The following is a 27,101-nucleotide window of genomic DNA, read 5'->3' on the forward strand; positions in this document are numbered from 1 at the left end:
ATTTACAATTAAAACTTTGATTAACAATTAAAGAAATAAGCGATCATTATCTTTTACAGCCGAGAATACTCTGTTTTACAATGTTAGAATTGTCAAAGAAAATATCACAGGTCTCACACAAGTTGTTCATGAGACTACATATATGCTGAATTGGCGTTCGAATCATGCAATTATTCCTACGAGGAACCAAATAAAATAAAGGACTACACCTCATGTTAGATCTTGGAACATGAAAGTTGTGCCTCTCCAGTAGGTATGGACTATCAACACTACCGTGAATATCGACAAACAGCAAAAATAGAAGTGGGCCAAGATCAGAGCCCTGGGGAACACCAGACTCAGACTCGAAAGAACGAAAACCCTCAACAAAAACAAACTACCTGCGACGCGACAGATAGAACCTAAGAATATTAACATATTAACCGCGTACTGAACCTATTCTCCAACATCCTCAGCATAATCCGGTGATCTACTCTATCGAAGGACTTCTGAAAATCCGTGTAGATGACATCAACTTGACCGGAATTATCCAAACATGATAACTATCATGAACAGCCAACATTACTCCACCACCAGTGCTACATCCACTAGCATGTAGATCATGATCATGCCTATAAACATTATAATAAGAAGGAAACAATTCAATCTAACCAATATCGTATATGAATACGGAAAAAATTATTATTGCATAATTTTGGGCTCTATTCAAACTAATCTATTACCCTATTCCGAAATTTTTGCTCCTCAGATTACCGAGAGCTCATGAGTACTTCTACTACATTCATACCATTCCTGCAGTAGGTACGTCAAAAATGCAAATCGAATATGACTATGAAAAAACTTATTGCGGCATAATTCTAGACTCTATTCATACGAATTTATTACCTTATACCGGAATTTTTTGCTCCTCAGTTCACCGAGATCTCATCGGTAGTAGGTAGGTACTGGATTTATCCTCTAGCGGTAGAACGTATAATCCAAAACGCTCTTATTCAATAAAATAATGTAGGTATTGGTATTCTATTTGTATTTTTGTATTCACATATTCATTCTTAAAGGACCCCGCACGTTTAGTACGGGAAATGGCTTTCCGTGAATTTGGCTGAATTTTTGATATGTTGTAGTTCTTGATGAACTGATCAGAAAAGTCCGTAGCCACAAAGCTCAAAAATGGACAGTTTTCGACATATGGAGCTTTGAAAATGGATTTTTTGCAATTTTTGGGGTTTTTGCTCATCAATCGGGGAGCTCTCATTTATGGTTTTGATGGAATTTGGATGTTCGACGGCCAGAACCCGACTGAGAAATGATCTACCTTGGTTATATTAGGCACCGCCATCGATAATTTTTTATACACTGCTCCACATTGGCTATGAAATGAGATACAAAATCCAAGATCTTCCATACATCTTTTAATGCCACACAGAATAATTCACATGACCGAGAAACGATATATTGTGAGATTTTTTTAAGAGAGACCATAATAACTGAATCCTCATATATCTGATGTCCAATAATATCAAATATGTTAGCCAAAATGTTCATAACCAGGCACCGCTAGCTGTAATGGGGGAAAATGGGAAAATCATAATCATATATCCTCAGGGATAACATTTGTGATCACTATTGATGTCATTTACATATGATATGTGATTTGTTTCTCACAAATCTCGATAATCTGACAATGGGGTGCCAAGACATTTTCCTCAGAATGTCTCGAAATTGATGATAGCATCTCACAGACAAACGAATCCGTGAAAATGTCTGCAGTTTTGATACAATACAGTACTATCTGGGTAGAATATAGAAGTCCAAGTGTTGGAAGCTAACTATGAATGGAACTTCCGATATTAACCCACGAATTCTTGAAAATAATTTTTTTTTCTATGAACTTTAAGAACTTCACACATACGAATGAAAATTATCTAATAATATGATCGTTGGCTTAATGAATGAGTATATCAATCAAAAACAATATAATAATGAGAATAACATTCATAATAATAATAACAATAATGATAATTTTGCCCTCGATTCGATTCATAATATTCTAAATGATTTCTTGCGATTGCTAATAAAATTTCAAATTGTTTTTTCTTTATTATCATTATTGTTATTATTATTATGAATGTCACTCTCATTATTATATTGTTTTTGATTGATCTACTCATTCATTTAGCCAACGATCATATTATTAGATAGTACCTATTCATTCGTATGTGTGAAGTTCAAAAAGTTCATAGGAAAAAAAATTATTTTCAAGAATTCGTGGGTTGATATCGGATGTTCCATTCATAGTTAGCTTCCAACACTTGGACTTCTATATTCTACCCGTATAGTACTATATTGCATCAAAACTGCAGACATTTTCACGGATTCGTTTGTCTGTGAGATGCTATCATCAATTTCGAGACATTCCAAGGAAAATGTCTTGGCACCCCATTGTCAGATTATCGAGATTTGTGAGAAACAAATCACATATCATATGTAAATGAGATCAATAGTGATCACAATTGTTATCCCCGAGGAAATATGATAATGATTTTCCCATTTTCCCCCATTACAGCTCGCGATGCCTGGTTATGAACATTTCGGCTAACATATTTGATATTATTGGACATCAGATATATGAGGATTCAGATATTATGGCCTGTCTTAAAAAAATCTCACAATATGTCGTTTCTCGGTCATGTGAATTATTCTGGCGTCATCTTGTGGCTTGAAAAGATGTATGGAAGATCTTGGATTTTATATCTCATTTCATAGCCAATGTGGAGCAGTGTATAAAAAATTATCGATGGCGGTGCCTAATATAACCAAGCTAGATCATTTCTCAGTCGGGTTCTGGCCGCCGAACATCCAAATTCCATCAGAACCAGAAATGAGAGCTCCCCGATTGATGAGCAAAAACCCCAAAAATTGCAAAAAATCCATTTTCAAAGCTCCATATCTCGAAAACTGTCGATTTTTGAGCTTTGTGGCTACGGACTTTTCTGATCAGTTCATCAAGAACTACAACATATCAAAAATTCAGCCAAATTCACGGAAAGCCATTTTCCGTACTAAACGTGCGGGGTCCTTTATTCGAATAATTCATTCAAACAATATTGATGCTTGATTATTCATGAGTAGTCATGAATATTCAAGTATTCATAGAATATTCAACTTATATTCAATGAATATTCATTGATTATTGAATGAATATTTTATGATTATTGAATGAATATTTTATGATTATTGAATGAATATTTTATGATTATTGAATGAATATTTTATGATTATTGAATGAATATTTTATGATTATTGAATGAATATTTTATGATTATTGAATGAATATTTTATGATTATTGAATGAATATTTTATGATTATTCAATGAATATTCAGAGAGTATTCAATAAATATTCAGTGATTAAACTCATGTTTTGATGAACCAATGAAATCCGCGAATTTCCCATAGTTACGGCGTTGATAAGTGAATCTACCTTTGACCTATTATCATTTAGTGTTTCCTGCCATATTGTGATTATTTTCATAGTAACGTACTTGAACGTTCGTAAAAAAAAAATAAATAAAAGTCGAGCTCACTCATAAATAAGAAATTAAAATTATTATTCGTGATATAATCATAACGAATACCAACTCGAGTATAGATTTCGATTATACGAACCTCTTCATCTCGTCGTATTTCGCGAAACATTACACAAGTTGCGCTACCGTAACTCGGTGTTCAATCGAATATTGTCTATGCTCATATGATATAATAACTGATAATTATTATTCAATGAATATAAAGTAAATATTCTATGATTATTCAGATAATACTTATTCGAATATTCCACTAAAAAAACCTAGCCACCTATGACTGGACTGGATCTTCGTTGATATCCAACTAAAAAATATGAATAACTATTCAACAGATCTATTTAACGAACAGGTAATACTGAACCAAGTTTACTATTATCTGATGCATAATATTCATTATGAGACATCCAGAAAAATATGGCTTGCTTCATTTGATCATCCAAGGAAAGGTAATGGGGAAAAGAAGCGTAGGTAGGAGAACAACTTCGTGGCTGAATAATCTTACAGCGTGGTTCGGCAAATCAACAGCACAACTGTTTCGCGTGATGATAGCTAAAATCTTCTTGCGAACAAGAATTTTAAAACTGCTACATAGGTATCGAAAATATTCGATATTTATTTCAGAATGTCAAATTCGATATTTTTAATATTTCACATTACATTTCGATCACAGGAAACCTATTATGCTCTAGTTCCATTAGTTAAAAATCCTGATTTATCGTGACAAGATTCAGTTGAATACGATATATTTAGTAGTTTGTTCCTATTTATATGGAATATTTTCGATATGTAGAATTTTAGTTTTGAAATTCTGCATATCGATATTTATGTCAGAGTATCAAATTCGATATTTTTTAATTTTTCGCATTATGAATTCGACCACACGAAACATATTATGCTCTTGTTTCATTAGTCGGAAATCCTGAATTATCATGACCAGATTCAGTTGAAACGACATATTTAGTAGTTTATTAACTATTTTATGAAATATTTTCGTTATGCAGAATTTCAGTTTTGCGATTCTACATTTCGATATTTAGGTATTTCAGAGTATCAAATTCGATATTTTTCAATATTTCGCATTATGATTTCGACCACACGAAACATATTATGATCTAGTTATTTTAGTTGCATAAGTCAAAAATGTTGATTTATCGTAACCAGATTAAGTTGAAAACACATATTTAGTAGTTTGCTTCCATTTTTATAGAATATTTTCAAAATGAAGTAGGTACTTCAATTCTGAAATTCTTCATATCGAAAATACTCAATATTTATTCGAAAGTGTCAAATTCGATATTTTTTAATATTTTGCATTATAATTTCGACCACACGAAACATATGCTCTAGTGCCATTCGACGAAAATCCAGATTCATTTTGACCAGAATCAGTTGAAAACAACATGTTTAGTAGTTTGCATATTTTCAATATGTAGAATTTCAAAACTGAACATGCTTCTTATTGTATGGGGTAGGTACGAGGAATCTTGTAAATTCCAGCAATAACCAATAAATGGTTTAGGACTTTTAGGTACCTACAGAAAGATATTTGAAAACGGCCGTTGAATTATATTCCAATTTTATTGTGTCTCTTTATTTCTTGAGCTTTCAGCAAGATTGAGATATAAATTTTTATTTTCGATGTGTAGAATTTCAAAACTGCTACATATATTGAAAATATTCGATATTTATTTTATAGTCCGCTAAATCAGGATTTTCGACTAATGAAACTAGAGTATAATGTATTTCGTGAGGTCGAAATCATAATCCGAAATATGAAAAAATATCGAATTCGATAATCTGAAATCGATAAAATATATCGATAATATCGGTTGGAAATATCGACAATCGATAGTATCGGTATTAAAAATATCGACGATATTTATCGAAAATTTTGTGGGACATTATCGATATTTCGGTATATCGATATTTATTGCCCATCCCTAAGTGTCCACCGTGACGATGATGGAGGAAGAGGTACCTCCGTCAATTGCGCAACGTTTTGTACTCAAGTTCTTCAGGTTAGTGGACGTCTTCTGGGACCGTATTCTCGACAAGTGATCTTTCAAAACGTATACGTTATTACAATTCTGGTAACTGTAACTAGCAACTTTTTCGAAATTAAAAATTATAAAAAATTTATATACAAATACATAAAATATTTGCGCTCTGCGATGTACCAGGGGAGACTTTCTGAGTTGGGAATAATCTCTATTGAAGACGTAATTAGTAGCAAAATTGATTTTGAAGATATTATAGATGATTGTGCTAGAATTAAATCGAGAAAGGTACAATTATTGTGATTTCGAATAAATTTAAAAAAATACGTTCCAAAATCGCGATATTGAAAAACCGTCCCATCCCTACTGAATTGAACCGGGTCGTCTCAGCAATGGATCTGGTTCGACCCGGTTCGTCGAAATCACAGATTACGGATAATATTATCCGTAATCTGTGGTCGAAATTGAACGAACCACACATCCCTTAATTTACGGAACGAAGACCATAAAGAAGAAATCTTAGAGTATAGAATAACAGGAGGGATCATAACGTCTCAAAACTGATGAATCATAGGCATCTGAAAATAAGAATGCAGCGCCAAGGTGGGTAAACGTAGAACTATAAATATTGACATTGTCCGAATTGATAATTCCATGTTCCCCTCCAATTATTACAGTGCCAACATAGTATTACAAATGCTAATGTATTGAATATTTTTAGGAATACTACAGAAAGTCACATGTCCATTTTTTATTTATTTATTAAGAGATAACTCAATTTACATAAGCTGTTTCTAAAAATAAATTTATACAAGGTGTCCAAAAAGGGTATCGGGTATTTGTAACTTCGATAAAACAAAAACTAGTTACAATTAAAAAAAAAATTATTGTTAATTATTACAGCATGAAGTGGAAAATTATTTGTAAAAGATTATGTTATCTAAATGGTGACCGTTACGCTGCTGGCACTCTTCTAATCGGGAATTAAAATTGGCGATCACACTCTGACACATAGCTTTCTATATTGCGGCCATTTCTGACCTTATGTTTTGGTTCAATTGGGTCAAATTCATTGGATTATTCTCATACACCTTACCTTTAATGTACCCCCATGCAAAATAGTCAAGTGGACTAAGGTCGGGGCTTCTGGGAGGCCAGTTGATGTTACCCCTACGCGAAATGACCTTATTAGGGAATAATTCTTCAACAGCTACCATTGCTTGATTTGTTGTATGGCGAGTGGCCCCATCTTGTTGAAACCACGTTCTCGAATTATAATCTTGAAATTCCAGTAACTTTGGACCCAAAAAGTTTCGCAGCATATCGCAATAACGGTCACTATTTACATTGAGTGGTTGGCCTCGTCGATTTTCATGAAAATAAGGACCGTTTCTTCCTCGCGGACTGAACGAGGGCGTTCAAATTCTTGAATTTCTATCGTCACACCTGTATTTTCGAACATCCGGATCCATTTTCTAATGGAGTCATCACTTGGAGCATGGCGTGTACGATATTCCTCACGATATAAACGTTGAGATTGTTGAGAAGTTACTATTGAATCACCGTTGCGATAATACTCTCGTGCGCAAAAAGCGCGATGTGTTCCTGGATACTGCTCCATCGTCACTGAAACTCCAAAAAATTGCGGACATCACGATCCCCTTCACAATCCCCCCCCGTCACTCATTCTTAAATGCAGCGGCAAAACAAATACCCGATACCCTTTTTGGACACCTTGTATAAACATGCTACTTAAAACTAATCATATTGAAACCTATTTATCCAATTATATTATAGCCGGACTAATGAAAATTCAATTGAATAATTTCATAAAATGTGATAGAGAAGTATCATCAGTATGCCCTACTACTACTACTACTACTGTAATAAACTCAGTCTTGCCATTTGGACCTAAAAAAGGTACTATTGGAATCCTGTAGTATAATAATGTTGATTGAACCGTTCACATATAATATGCACACGATTGTTATTCGTCATTTTTCGAAGTCTTCCATCCTTGCATAACTTTCAATATCACTAGACTGAACTGAAACAAATGATGATAGTGACCACCTTTACCTTAAATTGTTGTATTAGTTGTGTGTGTATTTGCTTTATTTAAATTTGATTTTACAATAAATATAAAAACTTTTCAGACTTCTATAGTGAACAAGTGTGTTACTGTGTACCTATATAATATTTTCATTTTAGGTAAAGGCGGTAGGTATCATCATTTGTTTCAGTTCAGTCTAGTGATATTGAAAGTTATGCAAGGATGGAAGACTTCGAAAAATGACGAATAACAATCGTGTGCATATAATATGTGAACGGTTCAATCAACATTATTATACTACAGGATTCTAAAAGTACCAAATGGCAAGACTGAGTTTAGTAGAATACTTGGGGTATCTTAAAGGCACAAACACTTCTAGAAGTGTTTATGAAGGTGAAGAAGTTTTAAATGCTGGTCACATAATGAATATGTAACATGTTATTTGCATGACTAATAAACTTTAGTTGAAAGGTTTTTTTACTTATCCGAATTGATCATTTCACGTTTCCCTTCAATTATACAGTCCCAACAAAATATTACAAATGCTAATGTATTGAATATTTTTAGGAATACTACAGAAAATCGCATATCCATTCTCATTTAGTTATTAAGAGATAACTCAATTTACATAAAATGTTTCTAAAAATAAATTTATATAACTAGGTTACTTAAAACTACTCATATTGATACCTATTTATCGAATTATATTATTTCTTGACTAATGAATCATCAAAAATAATGAGAATTCAATTGAAAATATTTCACTTATGAAATGTATTTATTTTGAAAATATATTCGGCATATTATACGACTATTCTAAAATAATTAAAATTTGATAGAGAAGTATCATCAGTGTGCCCTGAAAAAATATACATATAGAATTTCAGAGTACAATGTTTATTTACATCTCAACTATTCTTTTGTTATCTATGTAACACATTTTTTTGGTAAAAATAAACTTTATTATGTCCAAATATTTCTGAGTATTTTTTCCAATATTGTGTAAAGGTACCTTAGATGGTTAGTCAACAGTACCTTAGATATTTTGGACACATTGCCAGGAGATCGGATGGAATGGAAAAATTAATCATCGAAGGAAAAATCGAGGAAAGAAGACCTAGGGGACGCTCACCATCACGATGGATAGACCAACTTAAAACTCTGGGAGAATATGCACGAAGCCGTTCATCATGCCCAAGATAGGGAATCCTGGAAGCAGCTCGTTCAAAGAGTCGCGACATGATGTCACTACACCCTTACGAGGGTTAGATTGAAAGAGAGAGACCTTAGATTTGAAGACAATGTATCTTTGGCACAATTCATGTGAAATGCTAAATAAAACAGATAATGTCACATATGAAAGATCACATTTCAATTTTGTTAAAACTAAAACAATACCCTGCTTGATTGTTAAACGATGTGATATTTGATCACTGTAAATAGATTGTACTGCTTCTACTATTGTATCTAATAGTTTCATATTATTGAGACCAGTGAAACTGTTTAGAGCACTATCTGTTGTTATCAGGTCACACAAAGAAGATACTTTAGGATTATTCACTTGCACTTTGAAATCCCTGAAAGTTTTAGACCCATTATAATCGGGCTGACCCTGAAGAAGCTGTTATAGACCTTGAGCAGCTTCGATTTCATCTTGGGAAGTAGATTGTAGAGCAGGTTCGATTTCTTCACAAGAGCATTCTTCAGCAACGAGTTTTTCTTTGTTGATATTTCTTTGTTTCAATCTTTCAGATCTACTACTAAAACATTCAGGTTCTTCCTTTGTGGTAGTAGATCCAACAGGAAGATTTGTGGAAGGCACAGCAGTCTTTTTCAAACATTTTTTCTGTGTAGAACTGAAATCTGTAAACGATTATTATCATTATTATTATCCCCATAAATATAATCTAAAATTTCATGTGCTGTCAGTGCTTACCTCGATAAAAATAATCATCATCGATAAAATGCAGGGAACATACTTTCATATTTCTTGTCACTGGTTTATCGATTTTGAATTTCAGTTGCCAAGCTTTTTGTCGATCCATCAGCACTTTACTCTCCAATTTTCCTTCCACCCAAACACGATATTTATTACCAGTTTGAGGGAAAGCATGGAACTTGATATTTCAATTTTTTTCCCAGGAAGAACACTCAGGAACTGAACAATAGCGATTCGAACGACTCATAACTATTGAAATGATTTAAAAAAAATATAAATATTTGAAGAATATCACACAAAAACAAAGCAGAATGCAAAAACCTCAGAGGAATGAAAAGAACTGACTAGTGACTACCTCTGAAGCAAGAACCCAAGAACCATGTCAACATTTCTGGTTACTCTGATTGTCACCAGGTGGCGCAGCGCTTATGTTGATTCGCCTATAGTTCTGCTTATCTAAGAGCGAGCCCCCACCCACCCCCCTCTAGCGTCGCCACTGTAAAGTGTAAAGAATCATGGAAAGCCTGTAATGGCGGATTTCCGTTCACCAGCTTTAAACATGGAAACTGGCTTTGTGCTCCTTCCTGGTATTTTATATTCTAAGTAAGAAATTATTATTGTTCTGTGATATGGTATGAGGTAAGATATTCTGTGTTCTGAACACAATAGGGATGGGAATACCGGTTACTCACCAGTCGCGTTACATTCGCGACCGCTCCAAAATACCGCGATTTTGTAACTGTGGTTACAGGCAACAAAACCGTAAGCGATTGCAACTGGGTTGAGTATCAGCGACGGAGGAACGAAGGAAACGAGACCATTGGGATACCTAGACTATTTGTGGACTGTCCTGTTGAACAGCGTTGCCAACCCAAAATCTTGAGATTACCGTATCAGGGACGAGAAATTACCGTATTTGGGACACTTTTACCGTACACAGAACCACAGAAGTACATAGAGAAAGAGATAAACAATTCTTTCTATTCTATGGCCATACCTAACCTACAAATTGTAATTTAAACTTGTCAAAATTTAACTAAGCCCTAAATCAAAGATTAGGGAGAGAAAGAAAAAATGCTTTGTCAAATTAGTGGAATTTTTAATTCAATTGAATAAACATAATAAAATGTACAGAAGAATATATACATGAAAATAAGTAATATATAAGTAATCTTAAATGTGAATCATTATTCATTGCATAGATTTCTTAGTTTTTGATTTTTTGTATTCACTTAACAAGCACATTTCTTTCAAGTCATCATCATATCTTCTGTTGAATTTATTAACAAAGTTTGCTTTCAACTCATTAGCAAAAATGATATGAGCATCTTTGGAAAGGTATCGTTTTGATTCACATATCAATCTTGAGATATTTCGAAGACTTAAGAATGAAGAGAGAGGTTAACAGATGATTTTTACAGGTTGTTATTTTACATGAACATAGAATGTTGTGCTATTACACAGAAATAAAACTTCTTTTTATCGATACATTACAATTTCAAAAGCCACTATTACAATGAGCTCAAAAAAAAAATCGCAATTGAAATTACGAAATTACCGTATTTCGGCGTACGGTAGCCCATTCGGACCGTATACCGTATTTGGCATCAATTTACCGTACAAATACGGTAATTACCGTACGGTTGGCAACGCTGCTGTTGAATGATAATTCATTGTTCATTGAGTTTCTACGTTTTTCCAGAAGAACGTATGCAGGCATAACAATATTCTTTTCTTGCAAGCATAACAAAATCATAAAACCATACAATTTTTTTGGTGGCTCAGAATAACAACAAAGGTTAGAATCTTCGAAGGGCACCTCATTAAAAACAGATGGTGTAAACTTCAGTGGAAATATACCATCCTCGGGTAATCTAGGTATTACGTGAAAGAAATTATATCTATGTGTATTGCTGAAGACGTGGTATTCAATGTAAAACCTTAATGAGGTATCTACATTTACCAAACCTCGTTCAAATATCCCAAACCGTTTCGATGTTATAATTCGAAGTCCGGTGCCGGTACGCCGTAACTATCGTTACTTTGGAACCGGTTACTTTACGTTTGTGGAACGCGCGACTACGTTACTCAAAAATACCGCTCCAAAATCGCGGTATTGAAATACCGTCCCATCCCTAGAACACAACCATCTTTGATTTTTTTTTGCTAACTAAATATAACCAAATGTGGCACCGGTTGAGGAGCATTTTTAAAGATTAAATTTTGATCCTCTAAAAGTCATTTTAATTATAAACTGTGTAAATTTTTCACTTGTTACTGTCATATTATAAGCTCACGAATTTATAATTAAAAGATAGTTTTCTATTATTTGGAACAAGAACAACCCCGTTCTGTGTTTATACACTTATTCACAGTTGACTTCCTATTAAGATGTCTAAAAACAACTTTAGACATCTTACTTCCTATCTGTTTTGTGTTAGTGCTCAGTGGGTAAGTAGTAATTTGAAATTTCATTATGTATCACTATATGAAAGCATTTACTCTCTTTTTGCAGCAAGAACCATTCTGTAATCACAAAAATAATCGAAGTTAGCTATTTTTGTTATACAGCAAATCTTCCGGTACTAAAAAGTAAGTTATTGTACACATTTTCTCTTGTGTATGATTTTTGAATTTCCTTCTTTTTAGAAATGGGTTTTAGAAAACTTAATGCTGCGTCTCTAATTGTCCATACAAAATCAACCAAGAGGCTGGGGGAGCACGAAAAAGGCACATGTTGGAGAGACTGTGCTTGAGAATTTGATGTAACGTCTTTCACCAATATGAAGATAACGCTTTGCAGAGCTGTTCACAGGAAAATATTCGTTGAAATACGGGGGTGAGAAGAACATAGTAAATAGGCATCCAACTGCATTATTGGGAACTACTAAAAACTCTAGCTTGATAATTTATAAGGTAATTTTCCATATTATTATTTTCATCTCAATTGTTTTTGTGTGTTTTGAATCAAATTGAAACACTAATTAATGGAACATAATTATTCACCATTCAATACAAAAATTTGGCTATGTGTAATGCACTCACTCATTCATTGATGCTATTTAGCATTGAAAAATTGAATTTCTTAATTGGTCGAAAATGTATAATATTTACAAAAATTGCTTAACTGAAACAAATCGATGGTTAAAGTCCAAACCCCGTAATTCGATTTTGATAAATTTTACAGGAGAAGCGAAAAAGGGTTAAACTCTTTCAGGTGAGAAAATTTAAAAACTATTCTAATTAAACTAATGTGATTACTGAAGCATTTTCTGGGGATATAAATACTTTTTTATTATTTTTGTTGTTTGAAAAATGAATCTACTTACGAGGTTTTGTCTTATTATTTAAACTTTTTGCAAAAACTCACGAGGTTTTGTAACGAAATACCTATTCTTAAAATCAGTATATTAACCGAAATAATTGAATATGTTGGGTAAATAAATACGAGGATATAATTTACCAAAGCTGTTTATTCAGAGAATACAAAACTAAAGAACTAGTACTTATGTAACTAAATCCTATAGTTTTAATATTATGAAAACAATTTTTGTTTCTTAACTTTAATGGAACGGATCTAAAGTTATTATTTTTCTTGACTAATGAGGCTGTCATAAAATGATCTGAGTCCTTGCCTGATCATATTAAAGAAAGTGAAGTTATGGACCGTTAGCTTCATTTTATAATATGACGCTGACACCTGTAATTTAGGCGCTGTTAATACTGATTGCACATTCATTGAAACTAACAATCTTCTTTGGTCATTTGTGGCCTGATTCTTAAGGGATTTTTTTTCAGCACGAGCCATTTTTTTTCTATTTATATGCAATAAGTATTGTTCTTCTTTTATGGTGCCAACAGTATAACCAGTGCAAGTATCGCACTGATCTTTCCTGTAATTAAAAAAATAATAAGGTATAAATAAAAGTTTGTGAGATTCTTGATTCTATTTTGGCCTGTATAGTGAAAGGTTCTTGATTTTTGAACTCCTCTCGGAAAATAGTGTGATTTATTGCTTGAAAATTCTGCCTGGAGCATTCTGCAGAGTAGAACCGATATAACTCATTTAGGTTCTGCCATTGTGATTCTAGGTAAAATTTAGTAGTATCTTTCCTACAATAATGGCTTTCCATTTGTGGAAGAGTCCAAAGGAACCTAATAAGATACTCTTTATTCTTTGATGGTTGTTTGTTTCTTCGAAGGTTTTTAGCTGGTTTTGGAATCGCTGACTGTTCATTGCCAGCTGATGCATTTCCATCAGTAATATTCTGACTAATCCAACTTTTGATGCTCCATTCTCCTATATAGAGCTTCTCCATAAACATTTTCTTGCACACTCGTTTCCGTATATCATTTGCTTCAGGTAACTTTGAGATTTTTACTTCAGATACAGAAATTTTTTGGCAATCTGCCAATGCTGTTTGCTATTTTCAGCATCATAAATAACTATTTTCATCTTCCCTATATCGAAATGGTTGTCTATAATTTGTGACCCTTGAAGAAAGTTTTCGCTGGGCATATTTTCAAGTGGTACATTTTTCGACATGGTAAGTGGATTCTTCTTAAAAAAAAAAATTGTATAAGTGTATAAGTCTTAGTATAACCCTATTAATATTAGACAAATCAATCTTCAACAAAATTATTAAGAAACAACCAGATGAAGAATAGGCACAACTGTCAACGAATAGATACACGCTGGCTATAAAACCTGTACCTAGTAAATTCAACTTACCAAAGTATTTATACTGGTGCCAATGCCCATGTTATCTGAATCAAAATAGTCATCTCTAACTTCAAATCCTTTTCCAAAACTATCGCTGGGTATATCTTCATGTGGAACTTCTAACTCTTCACCAAAATTTTCGCTTGGGATATTATCAAGTGGAGCACTTGTCAACATAGTAAAATGCTTCTCTTGCAAGAACGGGACAAAACTGTCATATAGTGTCATGTACACCCTTGTGCAGAAAATGTTAGTACCTACATGAAGAATCTAATGTGATCTTTCTTGTATCTGAATCTGTTTTCTTCCTGGTTTGTTTTGACGCATGTCAGTTAACATTAACCATTTTATCTGAAAGGAACTAACCACCTGGTTCCTTTCAGATTTATAACAAATGCTGTAATGCCAGTATAGTTGTTGGTTCATATGTATATATTTCATGCAAATAAAAAAGAGGCGCTTGGATCGTTCCTGAATAATGTTCTACCGAATTGTCTGCATTGGCACCATTACCTCTATTTGTATAAAAAGTCGCTTGGTTCCTTTCTGATAAACACGGTCCAAATATTATTAAAAAAAACCTATTGGTTCAATAGAACAACAGAATATATTTATCACAGAAATACAGTATATATAAAAATATTGGATTTAAATATCATTAGAAAAATCTATTGGTTTACAAATATTAGAGTTTTTGTCAATCTACTTCTCAACCGATTCTAATCTAATTTTGCACTTTGTCGATTTCTCAATTCATGGTGAAACCTCAAATTGAAATAGGTTTACAGAATCATTTTCGTTAAGCAGGACCATGGATTCTCTCTGGTTCATCATCAAACAGATACTGATTGAAAACATTGAACAATTTTGGATCAACACTGTTCAATGCAGTGAGAATCAGACGGAGTAACAAGTTCGAATAATTTTTATCGAATATATTAAAAACTCTTTCTGTCCACCTAAATATCTTTTCAGCCTGAGTACAGATATCAACAAAAAATTGAGAGGCATTGGTAAGATACCCCCAAGGTTTTTCTTAACCCTGGAATGCTACCCATATTTTATACTCCTCAAATAGTACCCTGGGGTACAGGTGTACCCCAAAATAAAATGACATTTTTTCAGTAAAATTTTTATTTCATTCTAAAATAATATGGAATTCTGGAAACTTTGAACTATAAATGTGAGGATATTATTCACAAGATGAAATTTTAGTTCTTCACCCACAGGTGGGACATATTTTTTTCTGATGCTCTAAACACACGAACTTTTTACAGATCGAACATTTCACCCTTGATTTTCGGTCTTGGGACCTTGTACAGAAGGCACATCTTCCAGTTAATTGCTCAGGTTTATCAGGTGCTTGAATTTCCTCATTCATTTTCAGCACGCGACATATAGTTTCGCGGAGGTGACGAGGCAAAGTTGGAGTATTCAGTCGGCTCATCATAATATGCGGTCTCACTAAGGCCATGGCAAGCTCTTTCAGAAATAATCTTCTATTTATGATTATTTCCTTTTCTCGGGTGTTTGAACCTTTCAAAAGAATCATACCATTGATTCCTATAATATTTAGCAAGTTGTAGAACAAGCATAGTGGCCAGCGTCTAGTTTTTCTGGAACAGGAGTATGTGTGACAAAGCTGGTCCATAGTATCAACTCCTCCTTTAGTTTCATTGTAGAATTGAATGATATCTGGCAAATTCTTATTTTCGTTTGCTTCGTCTCCTTTCTCATGCATAGTGGAGAGCATAAGAACTATTTTTTTATTCTTCTTTGCTGGACAGTACGACAAAAGTGTGAGTTGATGGCTATAAGCAAACATAGCAGAATTTTTTCGTCTCTCTTTCACTTTTACTTCGTAAAATTATCCAGTAATAATTCTTTTTGGTTCTCAGTATTTTCTCTGAAATCAGGAATAATTGCATCTTCTTCTTCAGATTCGTTATCTCCTTCAGAATCTGAATCGAAAAGTATTTTGTGGATTTCGGCTATATCTTTGTCATTCTCCAAATTGAAAAACTTTTTGAAACTCATTTTTCCCCTTGAAATGAAAACTATCAACCTAAAAAATTTGTTTCGGTTAAAACGTTATTTTATTGTATTAGAAATTCTTTTTACCTATTTGGTATAATTCATATATAATATACGTTTATATAGCGATTCTGCTACCCTGGGGTTCAGGTGTACCCCGAAAAACCCGTGCGTGGAGTAATAATTCACAAACACCTATAACCAATGCTTCACTACGACTGACTAGACGTCACACGAAACTACTAGGATGGTCATTCCTCTTGCGCTATCTTTCGGAAAGTAGCAGAACTTTGTTCCGATTCTGGGGTACGGGTGTACCCCGGGTAGCATTCCAGGGTTAACTGTAGTTTTGAGTCTGTGCTGTTTGACTTCAGGATGGACACACAAATCTGACAATTTATTTTTCTCACAACCTTTGTAACTATAAATCCCGAAATGTAAGTCACAATATCTTCTGTGTATTCATTTAACACGTTGATCGCCATGTGAGTTATATTTGTCTCACGGTGCATTTGGTCTAGAGGTTGCGCGAGTTGAATATAACTCCAAATATGAACGGGCTTCTACGGCCTGTGAATCATATTATTCAGTTCACACTTACTGTGCAATGTGAATGCAGGCAGTTCATGCATGGCCCTGGGGCCAGATTACCGACCTTAGCGCGTTATTTGCTCTGAAAACATATTTTCAAATAGACGCTGAATCAGGCACACTTTCAGGAAAAATGAAATTTGTGTTCAAATACAAAATATATCAACATTTTTTTTATCTGAATAAAATATTATTGGTAATATAAAAGTATATATTTATATGTAAATAATATCAATAAAGTAGCGAGTTATTTGCTCTAGAATTATAATCTCAAATAGACTCTGAATCAGACACACTTTCAGGCAAAATAAAATTTATTTTCAAACACAAAATATATCAACATTTTTTTTATCTAAATAAAATATAATTGGTAATATAAAAGTATATCCTTATATGTAAATAATATGCTCGTGATTACTACATCATATTTTTATGGACTTATGTTTTATATAGAAACATTCAACACAAAAAAATGACCCACAACCATCGCATTTGTATGGAGTTTGCTTGCACTTTTTCATGGCATATTCTCTCCCATTTTTATTCCTCAGAGTTTCGTAGCAAACGGTGCATCTTCTTCTTGCTTCTGTCTTTATCAGGCCACATTTCTTCGCTTGTTGGTCTACTATTTCTTCTTCCTCTTTCTCTTGTGGAATACCTTTTTGAAGAAGATTTTTTGCGAGTTCTTCTTTGAACTTGGTAATTTGTATTTTGTCCTGGGTTATAGCTTTATAGAGGATATGTGAATTGGTCAATGCAGCTCCAGTGATCAACTCGACTGCCAGTTTGCGGTTCCACTTCACTCCTCTGCGTAGAGCACTAGAATACGACTTCATCTGGTCAGATAGGTCAATAAATGCCTTGCAATTATTATAATCCACCACTGCTTTCGGTTTCTGTACAGTTTTTTTGTTTTCAGCCTGGACTTCTACAATATCGTCAGTGTGTACTGTACTAAGCATCAAAACATCTCTTTTATCTTTCCATTTCAGTACAACGACTCCTGTGTTACTTTCCCGTGCAATAACCTCATTTTTTTTCAACTTTGCTTTCACAACATCTATAGGATTCATTTTCCTGTTGGATCTTAGAGTACCTACCAAGTGTGTTGACCTGTTTTGTAGCTGGTGCGCTAAATATACACTGGTGTAAAAATTATCTGTGTATAGTATCCTACCTGAGTCCAGAACATTTCTCATAAGTGTCATTACAACTGAAGATGACGCTGGAACTCCTAGTTCGGTAACATCTTTACCGCAGTAAACTTTCAGGTTGAAAGTGTAGCCATTTTCTGTGCATAATTTATATAATTTGATACCAAACTTATGTCTTCTATTTTTTATGTATTGTTTGAACGAAAGGCGTCCGCGAAATGGCACCAGTGTCTCGTCAATGCAAACTTCTTTGTTCGGGGTATTGGCTGCTTGAAATTTTTCTAGCAAGCGATCAATAAGGGGTTGAATTTTGAAAAGACGGTCACCTTGTGGACATTGGTTGTTATCAGAAAAATGCCACATGCGTAATATCAGCTCAAAACGGTTTCGAGACATGAAATGGCTCACTTCACTGGCATATAGAATGTTTTTGGACCAATAGTCTGCTAGACGCGGTTTTCTATCCAACCCCATCCAAATAATCATACCCAGAAAAACTTCTAACTCGTCCGGTGTTATGGGCTTCCATTTATTCAGTCTAGAATGTTGAGTTCTATTTTCATTTTCTATCGTCTGCTGAGCATATTTGTTAGTCTCACTGACAATGAATTCGATTATTTCATCACTAAGGAAAAACTTATAGAAATCGTAAGGTTTTTTATTTGCCAGAGTAACCGCTACCTCAGGTGAAATGCCAGTTTCCACTGCATTGAAATCAAATGACTTGAGGTGTTTTCCTGTCACAGCAGTCCATGTGAACTGAGTTTCAGTCGGCGAGTCTTCCTCATTATTCTGATCTTCTGATGATTCGTCATTTGCTTGTGAAACAACATTTTCTATTACTTCATCAACATGAGAAGATGTTGAAGTAGAAATTCGGTTAGACAATGTTTTATTCAACTTTACCTTTTTTTGTATTGGTTGTTCTTCATCACTGCTTTCTGAACTATAATCAGACGGCCTAAAATCATCTTCAGAGTCATCAATTGCATAGGGATCCAGATCCTCCTCACTCATATTCAACACCTCATCATGCAATTGCTGAAGGTATTTTTCATTTTCTTCGTAGGTATTGAACCGATATTTTGATTGAAATAAATACGAGCCTTGAGGAAGAATCACAAAAGATTCGAAACGTTGGCAAATAATAAGAAATCAAAATAAAAACTGGTCCAAACTCCTGTTAACATTTCATTCAATATTTATAATCATGGACGTTACTCTTCAACAATATTAAATAAGAGTTTTTCTAATATGAGTTCTACCTTAAGTCTTGATTTTTTTTCTTGCTATATTCGTTTTGAACGAATACTTTCATTTTAAGCCACGTTTTGTTATTGAATACTCCTGGATTTGCATCTATAAGTTCCTCGCACCCATGTCTTTTTGGGGGTCTAGAATTTCTTATGTGTTTAGCAAAAAAGGTTCTTGTTAATTTTTTCTGTTCTTCTGTCCACGGAATGAGTATTCTTCTTTTCTTTTGAGGCATAGCTTGGTTTTCCTTCTCAACTGTGTTCACGCAATCAGTATTATTACTATCATCAACCTTTTCACTACCATTCTTCGATTCTTTGATACTTTCATTTATTGGTTCTTCAACGTCTTTCGCATCATCTTCGTCATCTTGCTTTTCATCCAGTAAGTTTTCCTCCATATTTATTTCAATTTCGTCGAGGCTTTTACCCTTGTAGTGGTTTGCCTCGCCTTTCTCCATGAGCAGAAGTAGCTTAGATAATTTGGCCGTTTGATAGACATCATCAGGAAGTCTATACGAACCCTTGTGCGTACCTGTTGTGTGACCCATAAAGGATGCAAGTTGCTCAATGTCTCCTTCCGTCATATTGAAAATTTGCATCAAGGTCGCCAAGTGTTTTCTGAGACGTGTTGCAATAATAGATTTGGGATTTTTTGCACCACATGCCTGTGCATATTTGCTCAAAACCTTGCATCCACTCAATTCAGATTTGCATTTGGCTTTAGCAAATAAAAACATGTTTTCTTTCGGAACCATATTCGGTCTGTTATCAATAAGACTTTGAAGATTTTTTTGTACTTCTGTTGTGAAAAGTACTGGTACCCCCCTTCCCCTTTTACCTCTGGTGACTGGGGAAATGATTTTCTCAAACTCCTCATATTGCCCTTGCGAATTACCGCAGTTCAAATATATATGAAGCTGCATTCTTTGGAGCTCACCAGGGCGTTTACGATTAAGTAAAAGTACTTGGCAGTATGTTACTTCTACTAAGTTATTGTAAGCTGTTATGTCAGTCCTCATTGATTGAAGTTTTGCGGCTGATTTTTGGGCACATTGAGCTAGGTAGTCTTTCATGATTTTCAAATCGCTAGCCAATGGCACAATGCTAATTTTATTCCATTTGTTCAAATTCAAATTATTTGCTGCTTGACTTGATATCTCATATCTCCAGTTTGTTTCGAATAAATGAATCATTGTCTTCAGCTCAGCTTCCGCTTCAGCTGCTGGAACTGTTCCGATTATAGGGTTTCTTTTCAGAGCAAAATTTATTGCTATATCGCAGCATTGTTTTAACGAGTTTACTATATTCATAGCAAGTGATGGTGCCCCATATTCTTCTGTTTCCGGATCGTACCTGGAGATTATTTGTGCAGCTTTCACAAATAAATCGAAATATTCAGGCCGGAGTGCTTGAAAAAGCGATTTGATTGCTGGTTCCATTTTCTTTATCTCAATCAGTATTTTCGATAACTCTCGCATTTTTCGTGATGTCACCACAGCAAAGTGTTGTTCTCTATGGATCCTCAAATAACGCGCACCAAATGAACAAATCAACTTGTCGGCTTTTGCTTCCAAGGAAACTTTGTCCGCTCGCATTCTTGGAAATACCTCCTTACGCAATTTTTCATCGATTCTGATAGTATTAACTAATTTGCTTTGGCCTTCACTCTGAGCTCGGCCACCTTGTCCGGTACAATTTTTTCTGTGTCTGTACAATAATTTCGAAGAAAAATATCCCAGACATGTATCACAAGGCAATGCTTCAGTACTTGGGTATATTGACTTGCGTACTCTTTTTGGACAATCATTTGCCCCCTTGAGAAAGTTACCTTTATTCCTCAATTTGGCTAATAAACGTCTCCTCTCCACACCCTTGCTTGCTTGAATTTCTATGACTTCCAGTTCCGTCGAGTGATTATTGTAAACATGTCTTACAAAATTCAAAACATCCATTTCACAGTAATAACAATGATTTTCTAATTTTTTTCTTCTTTCAGTTGAATTACCAGAAGTAATAATATCCTGTCTGATAATAATCACGTTTGATTTATCAGTGTTGTCACCTCCATTAGCATCATTATCATACATGTTGATGATGGAAGGTTTCTATAATTTTTTTACTTACCTGTGCTCTCTCGAGCCAGTAACATCATTTGGTATCCCCTAGAGGATTTTTTTCGGTCGTTTTCCATACTATCTAAAGGAATAAAGAACTCAACTACACACGCGCAGATAAGAACTCCACTAGTAGTCCAAGAAAATGGTCAATGAAATACGAATTTTGAGGTTAAAACTTGAATTTTCGATATAAGTTACTTTGAAGCATCTAAAAACGAACTGTGAAAGGTTTTTTTAAATTAACCCCCGAGAAGGGGTGAAAAAAAATAAAAAAAGTGTTTTTTTTGAAATTTTGGGGAAATGGTAAGTGTTAGAAAAAAAAGTTTCGAATAAAAGTTGTAGAGCGTAAAATTTTACATAAAAATGTTATCATAACTTTTTTTCCTAAAATTGAAATTAACTGAGATAGGGTAGCTAGAAGCTAGGGGATGATAACAGGAACTTTAAAAAATCATAAGTTGTTGAAAAATTGAAAAAACTCATAATTCTTTTTTTGAAATTACTTATATGATTATAAACTTTAATTCTAGAGAAAAAAAATTTTTTTTTAATTGTTTATAAAAAAGTTATAACAATTTAAAATTTTTATTTTCAAATTAAATCAACTTTAACTGATGAAAATATTTTCTTATTAGAAAATTAGAAATTAGAGCTTGCAAATCAGGATTTTTTTTCAATAAAGATATTATACTTTTTTTTCCTTTTTTAAAAATTGCACTTGTAGTGTCGCAACCTGCAAATGCATGCGCAAAAAGCAAAGAAGGCTTCAAATTTTTATCGTATTCCGTAGAATAAATAACATTAGCTTGTTTTCCTGGTGTCATTTTATAAAAGTATATTACCTCTTCGTCAGAGACAAGTGAAATCAAAATGATAAGTAAGTCAATATTGTAACGTTTTTCGGTTAATTAAATCAGTCAACTTCCTACTAATACTAATTTATTTATTGATTTACACAAATAGACTTAACTATTCACATATGATTCACTTCAACTACATTAATTTATTTTCACTATTTATCTCTACTGGAGTATACGGCACTGGAGAGTCAATCCGTCGACTGTGTCCTCCTCTCTAAGGCCCAGTTTCACCAAATGCTTTAATCTTGACTTGGCTCTTAAGTGAGGCCTTAGATCACGATTAATGTAATGTAGCGTTTCACCACACTCCAAAGCGCCATTTAATCGACCAATCGCGATTTAGCACTAATCGGCCATTTTTGGAGGATTATAACCTTTCAAGTTGAGATTAATAATTATTTATCAGTATGGAACTCTTGTCTATGTAATTATTTTTCCGGAAATTTCTAATTTTTGGGTCAATTTTATCAAAATATGACTATATGTATAGGCTCAATATTTCCCATTTAAAATACACGTAAACTTTGTTTTTGTGTTTTATGAAATTTATTGCAAAGAATAATTTATTGATATGTTTGATTGAATTATTATTTAAGAAGCAGTTAAACTTGTTAATAAAAGTAAATAAGTTAATAAAATTACTTATATAGTTTTTTTTCCAGAATGTGTGGTTTTGTGAAATGGGATAATTTCTTTTCAACTTCTGCAAGTTTCCGACATTTCGAAGCACATCACTCGACATTTTCGGCAAAAATTAACTTTGTTTTTTGTTTACAAGATGACAAATGATTTGAAATGAGTTATGAATGAATGACACCTGACACCTAGTGGCAATGGTGGTCATCACTGCTAATACGATACAGAACACTATATAACTTTTTGTTCACAACGTTGCCAAATGGTTTGACTATTTAATCGCGATTTGGTTAATCGCGATCATCTTCGGACGGGTTGATGCATGGTGAAACAGAAAACACTGTTAAGCCTGCTTTAGTAACAAGCGGAGTTTAATCAATCTGGGATCAAGTGCTGTTTGGTGAAACTGGGCCTAAATACTACCGGCATCTCTCTCTAGAAGACACTCGATCGTTCTAGCTTTCCCTGGACGCTTCGGGTCTGTTCCAGAAGAACGCAGTGGCGTAGGGCTTGCGATCTCGTTACAATATCATTACCAACTATCGTCACGGATTGATTTCTTCTTCTTTTTAAATCGATTGGAGTTTTGACAATTAAAAGATCCGCGTCTTCTGAAGCTATATTCGTGCTAATGCCACGGTTTTGAAGATTATTACTCAGTAAGTTTACAAATTGTTTTTTAATTGCAATATTGGACAGGAACTTCTTTTGGGTCAAGGTCACGAGATTATCTTCAGAAATCTCAACATCTGCAGCAACACATTTTTCTTTTCTGCGATATCTTTTGTAGGACTTAATTCCTATTGTTTCCCTCGAGTAGCCGTCGAATATGACTGTCACGTTAGATCCAAAATTTTTAATAAGATAAGAGTAGTAAAGGTTCCAAATGTCAGAGTATTTCTTTCCATGCGGCCAAACATAGCTATGCAGAAGCCAGCCACCATCAATTACAAAAATTGATCCAGATATTAAGGCAGGCGATTGAATGTATGGCTGGAAAACGTTATACAATTCTGATTTTGCTGTTTTTCTCATTAATCCATGTTCGTCGAATAAGCTCAGAGGAAACGGTGACAACTCGTACTTCAATGCATTGCGTGTTTCTTCAACATTGCCATGAAAAAATACTGATATTCTGTGAATTAACAAGAATGAGTCGACAGCAACAAAATCATCGCCAATATGCATACCACTTTTCGCATTTGCAAGTGTTTTCACTTTGAACGCGTTAGACAAAGAAACGTTATCAATATTTTTACCAACCATGGTAGCTATACCTTGCAATCCAACTTCTACTGCATTATGACAATTAATTGTTGGTCCACCTATGATTCCAGTAGAGAGTGATACTAATGAAGTTCTAACCTCAAATGGATTTCTTTCATCAAGCCAAAACAAAAATTTTTTAATTCCTACTTCATCTTTTGTGATTCTACTTCTTGAAATATCAACATGTTGTTCACTGTTGCTTGATTCAATCTTGCAATATGTCTCTAAACATTCCATGATATTGAATGCTGATGGCATTGCTACTAAATATCTTGTTACAACACTGGAAGTAACACCTCTTCCATGCTTCAAGTCAGTACCGAAGAAACGATTGAGGGTCTGTTCAATAACCATGTCTGACCAAATTCCAGCCCATGCTTTTTCGGATCTACGAATTGTAAAAAAACCTTCCTTCGTAAATTCGTCATATTCTCCTGGATCCATAATTAACTCGAGGTCAGCCATTTGTTGCAAATAAATTTGAGCGTATTTCGCATATGGATAATGTCCACTTTCATGGAAGAATGGTAACATCTCTTTGACGCTTTGTGAGTGTAGTTCCCAATTGCCTAATCGTTCCGCTTCTAAAAATTGCAATGCAATAATAATGCTTTTGAAATACTGGATCCATAATTTAGATGTTGGACCATTTTTTTCCATCACTGCCAGTTGCTGTACAAATCTTTCGCACATATCAGTTATTACTGGTTCGTCATCACAATCTGTTAGAAGTGGAGGTTCTGAATCCCACGTACCGAAAAACTTTTTAATAGAATCTTGGAATTCATCCGAAGGTTTCAAGCTTCTACAAATTATAATACCAAGTGCGGTGAACGACATGATATGAGCTCGCAATGCTCTAGCATAAGCATGACCAGTTAACATTTTCTTTACAGAATCACCTGCATAGACTGTTGTCCATAAATCTTCAATTCCACTCTCAGACATAATGTAACCGATTGCTCCCAGGTATGACATTAACAGGTGGAAGCCACCAAGACGAACGACAACATTTTTTAATTCTTCACTATTCGATTCTTGTACTATCGAAAGAGCTTTAGCATATAATGGCTGGTCATATGTGACAAAACATGTCTGTCTATTTAATTTACGAGTTTCAGCTGCTGCATAGTGTAAAGAACTATTTAATGTCGTCAAATTTGACGGTGGTCCATTTATAAATGGTAAGCAAACAATTTGTGACATTGTATAAGGAATCCCGGCAGACAAAACTTCCATATATCCTTTCCAAGATGGTACGTTTTTAACCTCGAAGAACTTGGCCAAAATATACGCAGAATAATAAGTTGATATCACAGGTGACTTTCTCACTGGAATGTTTTTTATCGCAATGAATTCTAGTGATTGTAGAGCCTTAGTGTTAAAAGACCCCTAAGGTACTTGGGGAATAACGTGTTTTGATACTAATTCCTGAGGTTTTGGCATTTTCTTAAATTTAACAATATTTTCTTCGAAGCTTATAGACGATTCAGGCGTATACGCTACTATTCCACCAAGGCAATGAAAAGTCTCTTTACCATCTAATGTTTTAGCATTGTGATCAGTATTATCAAACACAAATTGTGCAAATGGCTTATCACTATTAATTTTCAGAGCTGGAGGATTAATAACTGTACAAGCTTCATGCAACTGAATGTGATAATATGAGGCACAAACAATAACTTTTTTATAAACAATTAAAGAAAAAAAAATTTTCTCTAGAATTAAAGTTTATAATCATATAAGTAATTTAAAAAAAAAATTATGAGTTTTTTCAATTTTTCAACAACTTATGATTTTTTAAAGTTCCTGTTATCATCCCCTAGCTTCTAGCTACCCTATCTCAGTTAATTTCAATTTTAGGAAAAAAAGTTATGAGAACATTTTTATGTAAAATTTTACGTTCTACAACTTTTATTCGAAACTTTTTTTTCTAACACTTACCATTTCCCCAAAATTAAAAAAAAAACACTTTTTTAATTTTTTTTCACCCCTTCTCGGGGGTTAATTCAAAAAAACCTTTCACAGTTCGTTTTTAGATGCTTCAAAGTAACTTATATCGAAAATTCAAGTTTTAACCTCAAAATTCGTATTCCATTGACCATTTTCTTGGACTATAGACACGCGAAGATCGTGGATTAGATTGGAAATAAAGCTGTATATTTGAAGCTTTATTGTTCTGACATCATAATGAAGCCATAATATGCGTCAAACATTTAAAAATTCGTATATTCATTCTTTCATCATACAGTATCCTACGTGACGGGATGGGTATGGTTCGACGATATATATATATACAGGGTGAGTCTTTGACTTGTACATATATTTCAACCGTAGATTCTTGAGGTCAAAAGAAACACTTTTTTCATTTACCATTTTTTCCGATTCGGCTCGGTTGAAAAGATATGGCCATTTTAAGTTTTCATAATGAGCTATGCCGAACCTGGAAATCAGCCCACTGAAGTTTTTCCAAGCATAAATTTATACCATTTGAACTTTGGAAATGGGTTACTATATTAGCAAAACAAGCATAAACTCACTTTTTCCAATTCCTTTGGTGACCGAAGTATTATTTTCAATATAATAAATGAGTTATAGCAATTTCGTGGGAGATAAATATGTTGATTATTTTTCTCTCTTGATTTCTATTTTATATTCGATAATAATAAAAAATTCAGCTTGCAACCACCCATATTGAATCTGATATTCATATCCCATCATTTATTTTCGCTTTTTCACCTCTTTTAGTACAAGAGTTAACAATTCATATAACCTTTAATTTTCATAAAGGTAAATAAACATAATGATAATCATCTGTGGACTTTCCACGTTGCCAAGTTTACAGTCACAAAACACTATAATGACAAAAAACCTACAGAATAATAA

At 33.9% G+C, this 27,101-nt stretch overlaps 2 protein-coding genes across 2 annotated transcripts; both read right to left on the minus strand.

Moving 5' to 3' along the window:
• Positions 1-17,345: 17,345 nt before the first annotated feature.
• On the minus strand, positions 17,346-19,094 carry LOC123688377 (piggyBac transposable element-derived protein 4). Its single transcript, XM_045627108.1, has one exon. It carries the CDS (start codon positions 19,092-19,094, stop codon positions 17,346-17,348), a length of 1,749 nt encoding a protein of 582 aa, XP_045483064.1.
• Positions 19,095-19,338: 244 nt separating this feature from the next.
• LOC123688537 lies at positions 19,339-20,812 on the minus strand. The gene has a single exon (XM_045627126.1). The coding sequence runs from the start codon at positions 20,809-20,811 to the stop codon at positions 19,339-19,341; it is 1,473 nt and encodes a 490-aa protein (XP_045483082.1). The 5' UTR covers position 20,812.
• Between the last annotated feature and the right edge of the window lie 6,289 nt (positions 20,813-27,101).

The sequence above is a fragment of the Harmonia axyridis genome, chromosome 1, assembly GCF_914767665.1.
Source record: "Harmonia axyridis chromosome 1, icHarAxyr1.1, whole genome shotgun sequence".
NCBI classification, from domain to species: domain Eukaryota; kingdom Metazoa; phylum Arthropoda; class Insecta; order Coleoptera; family Coccinellidae; genus Harmonia; species Harmonia axyridis.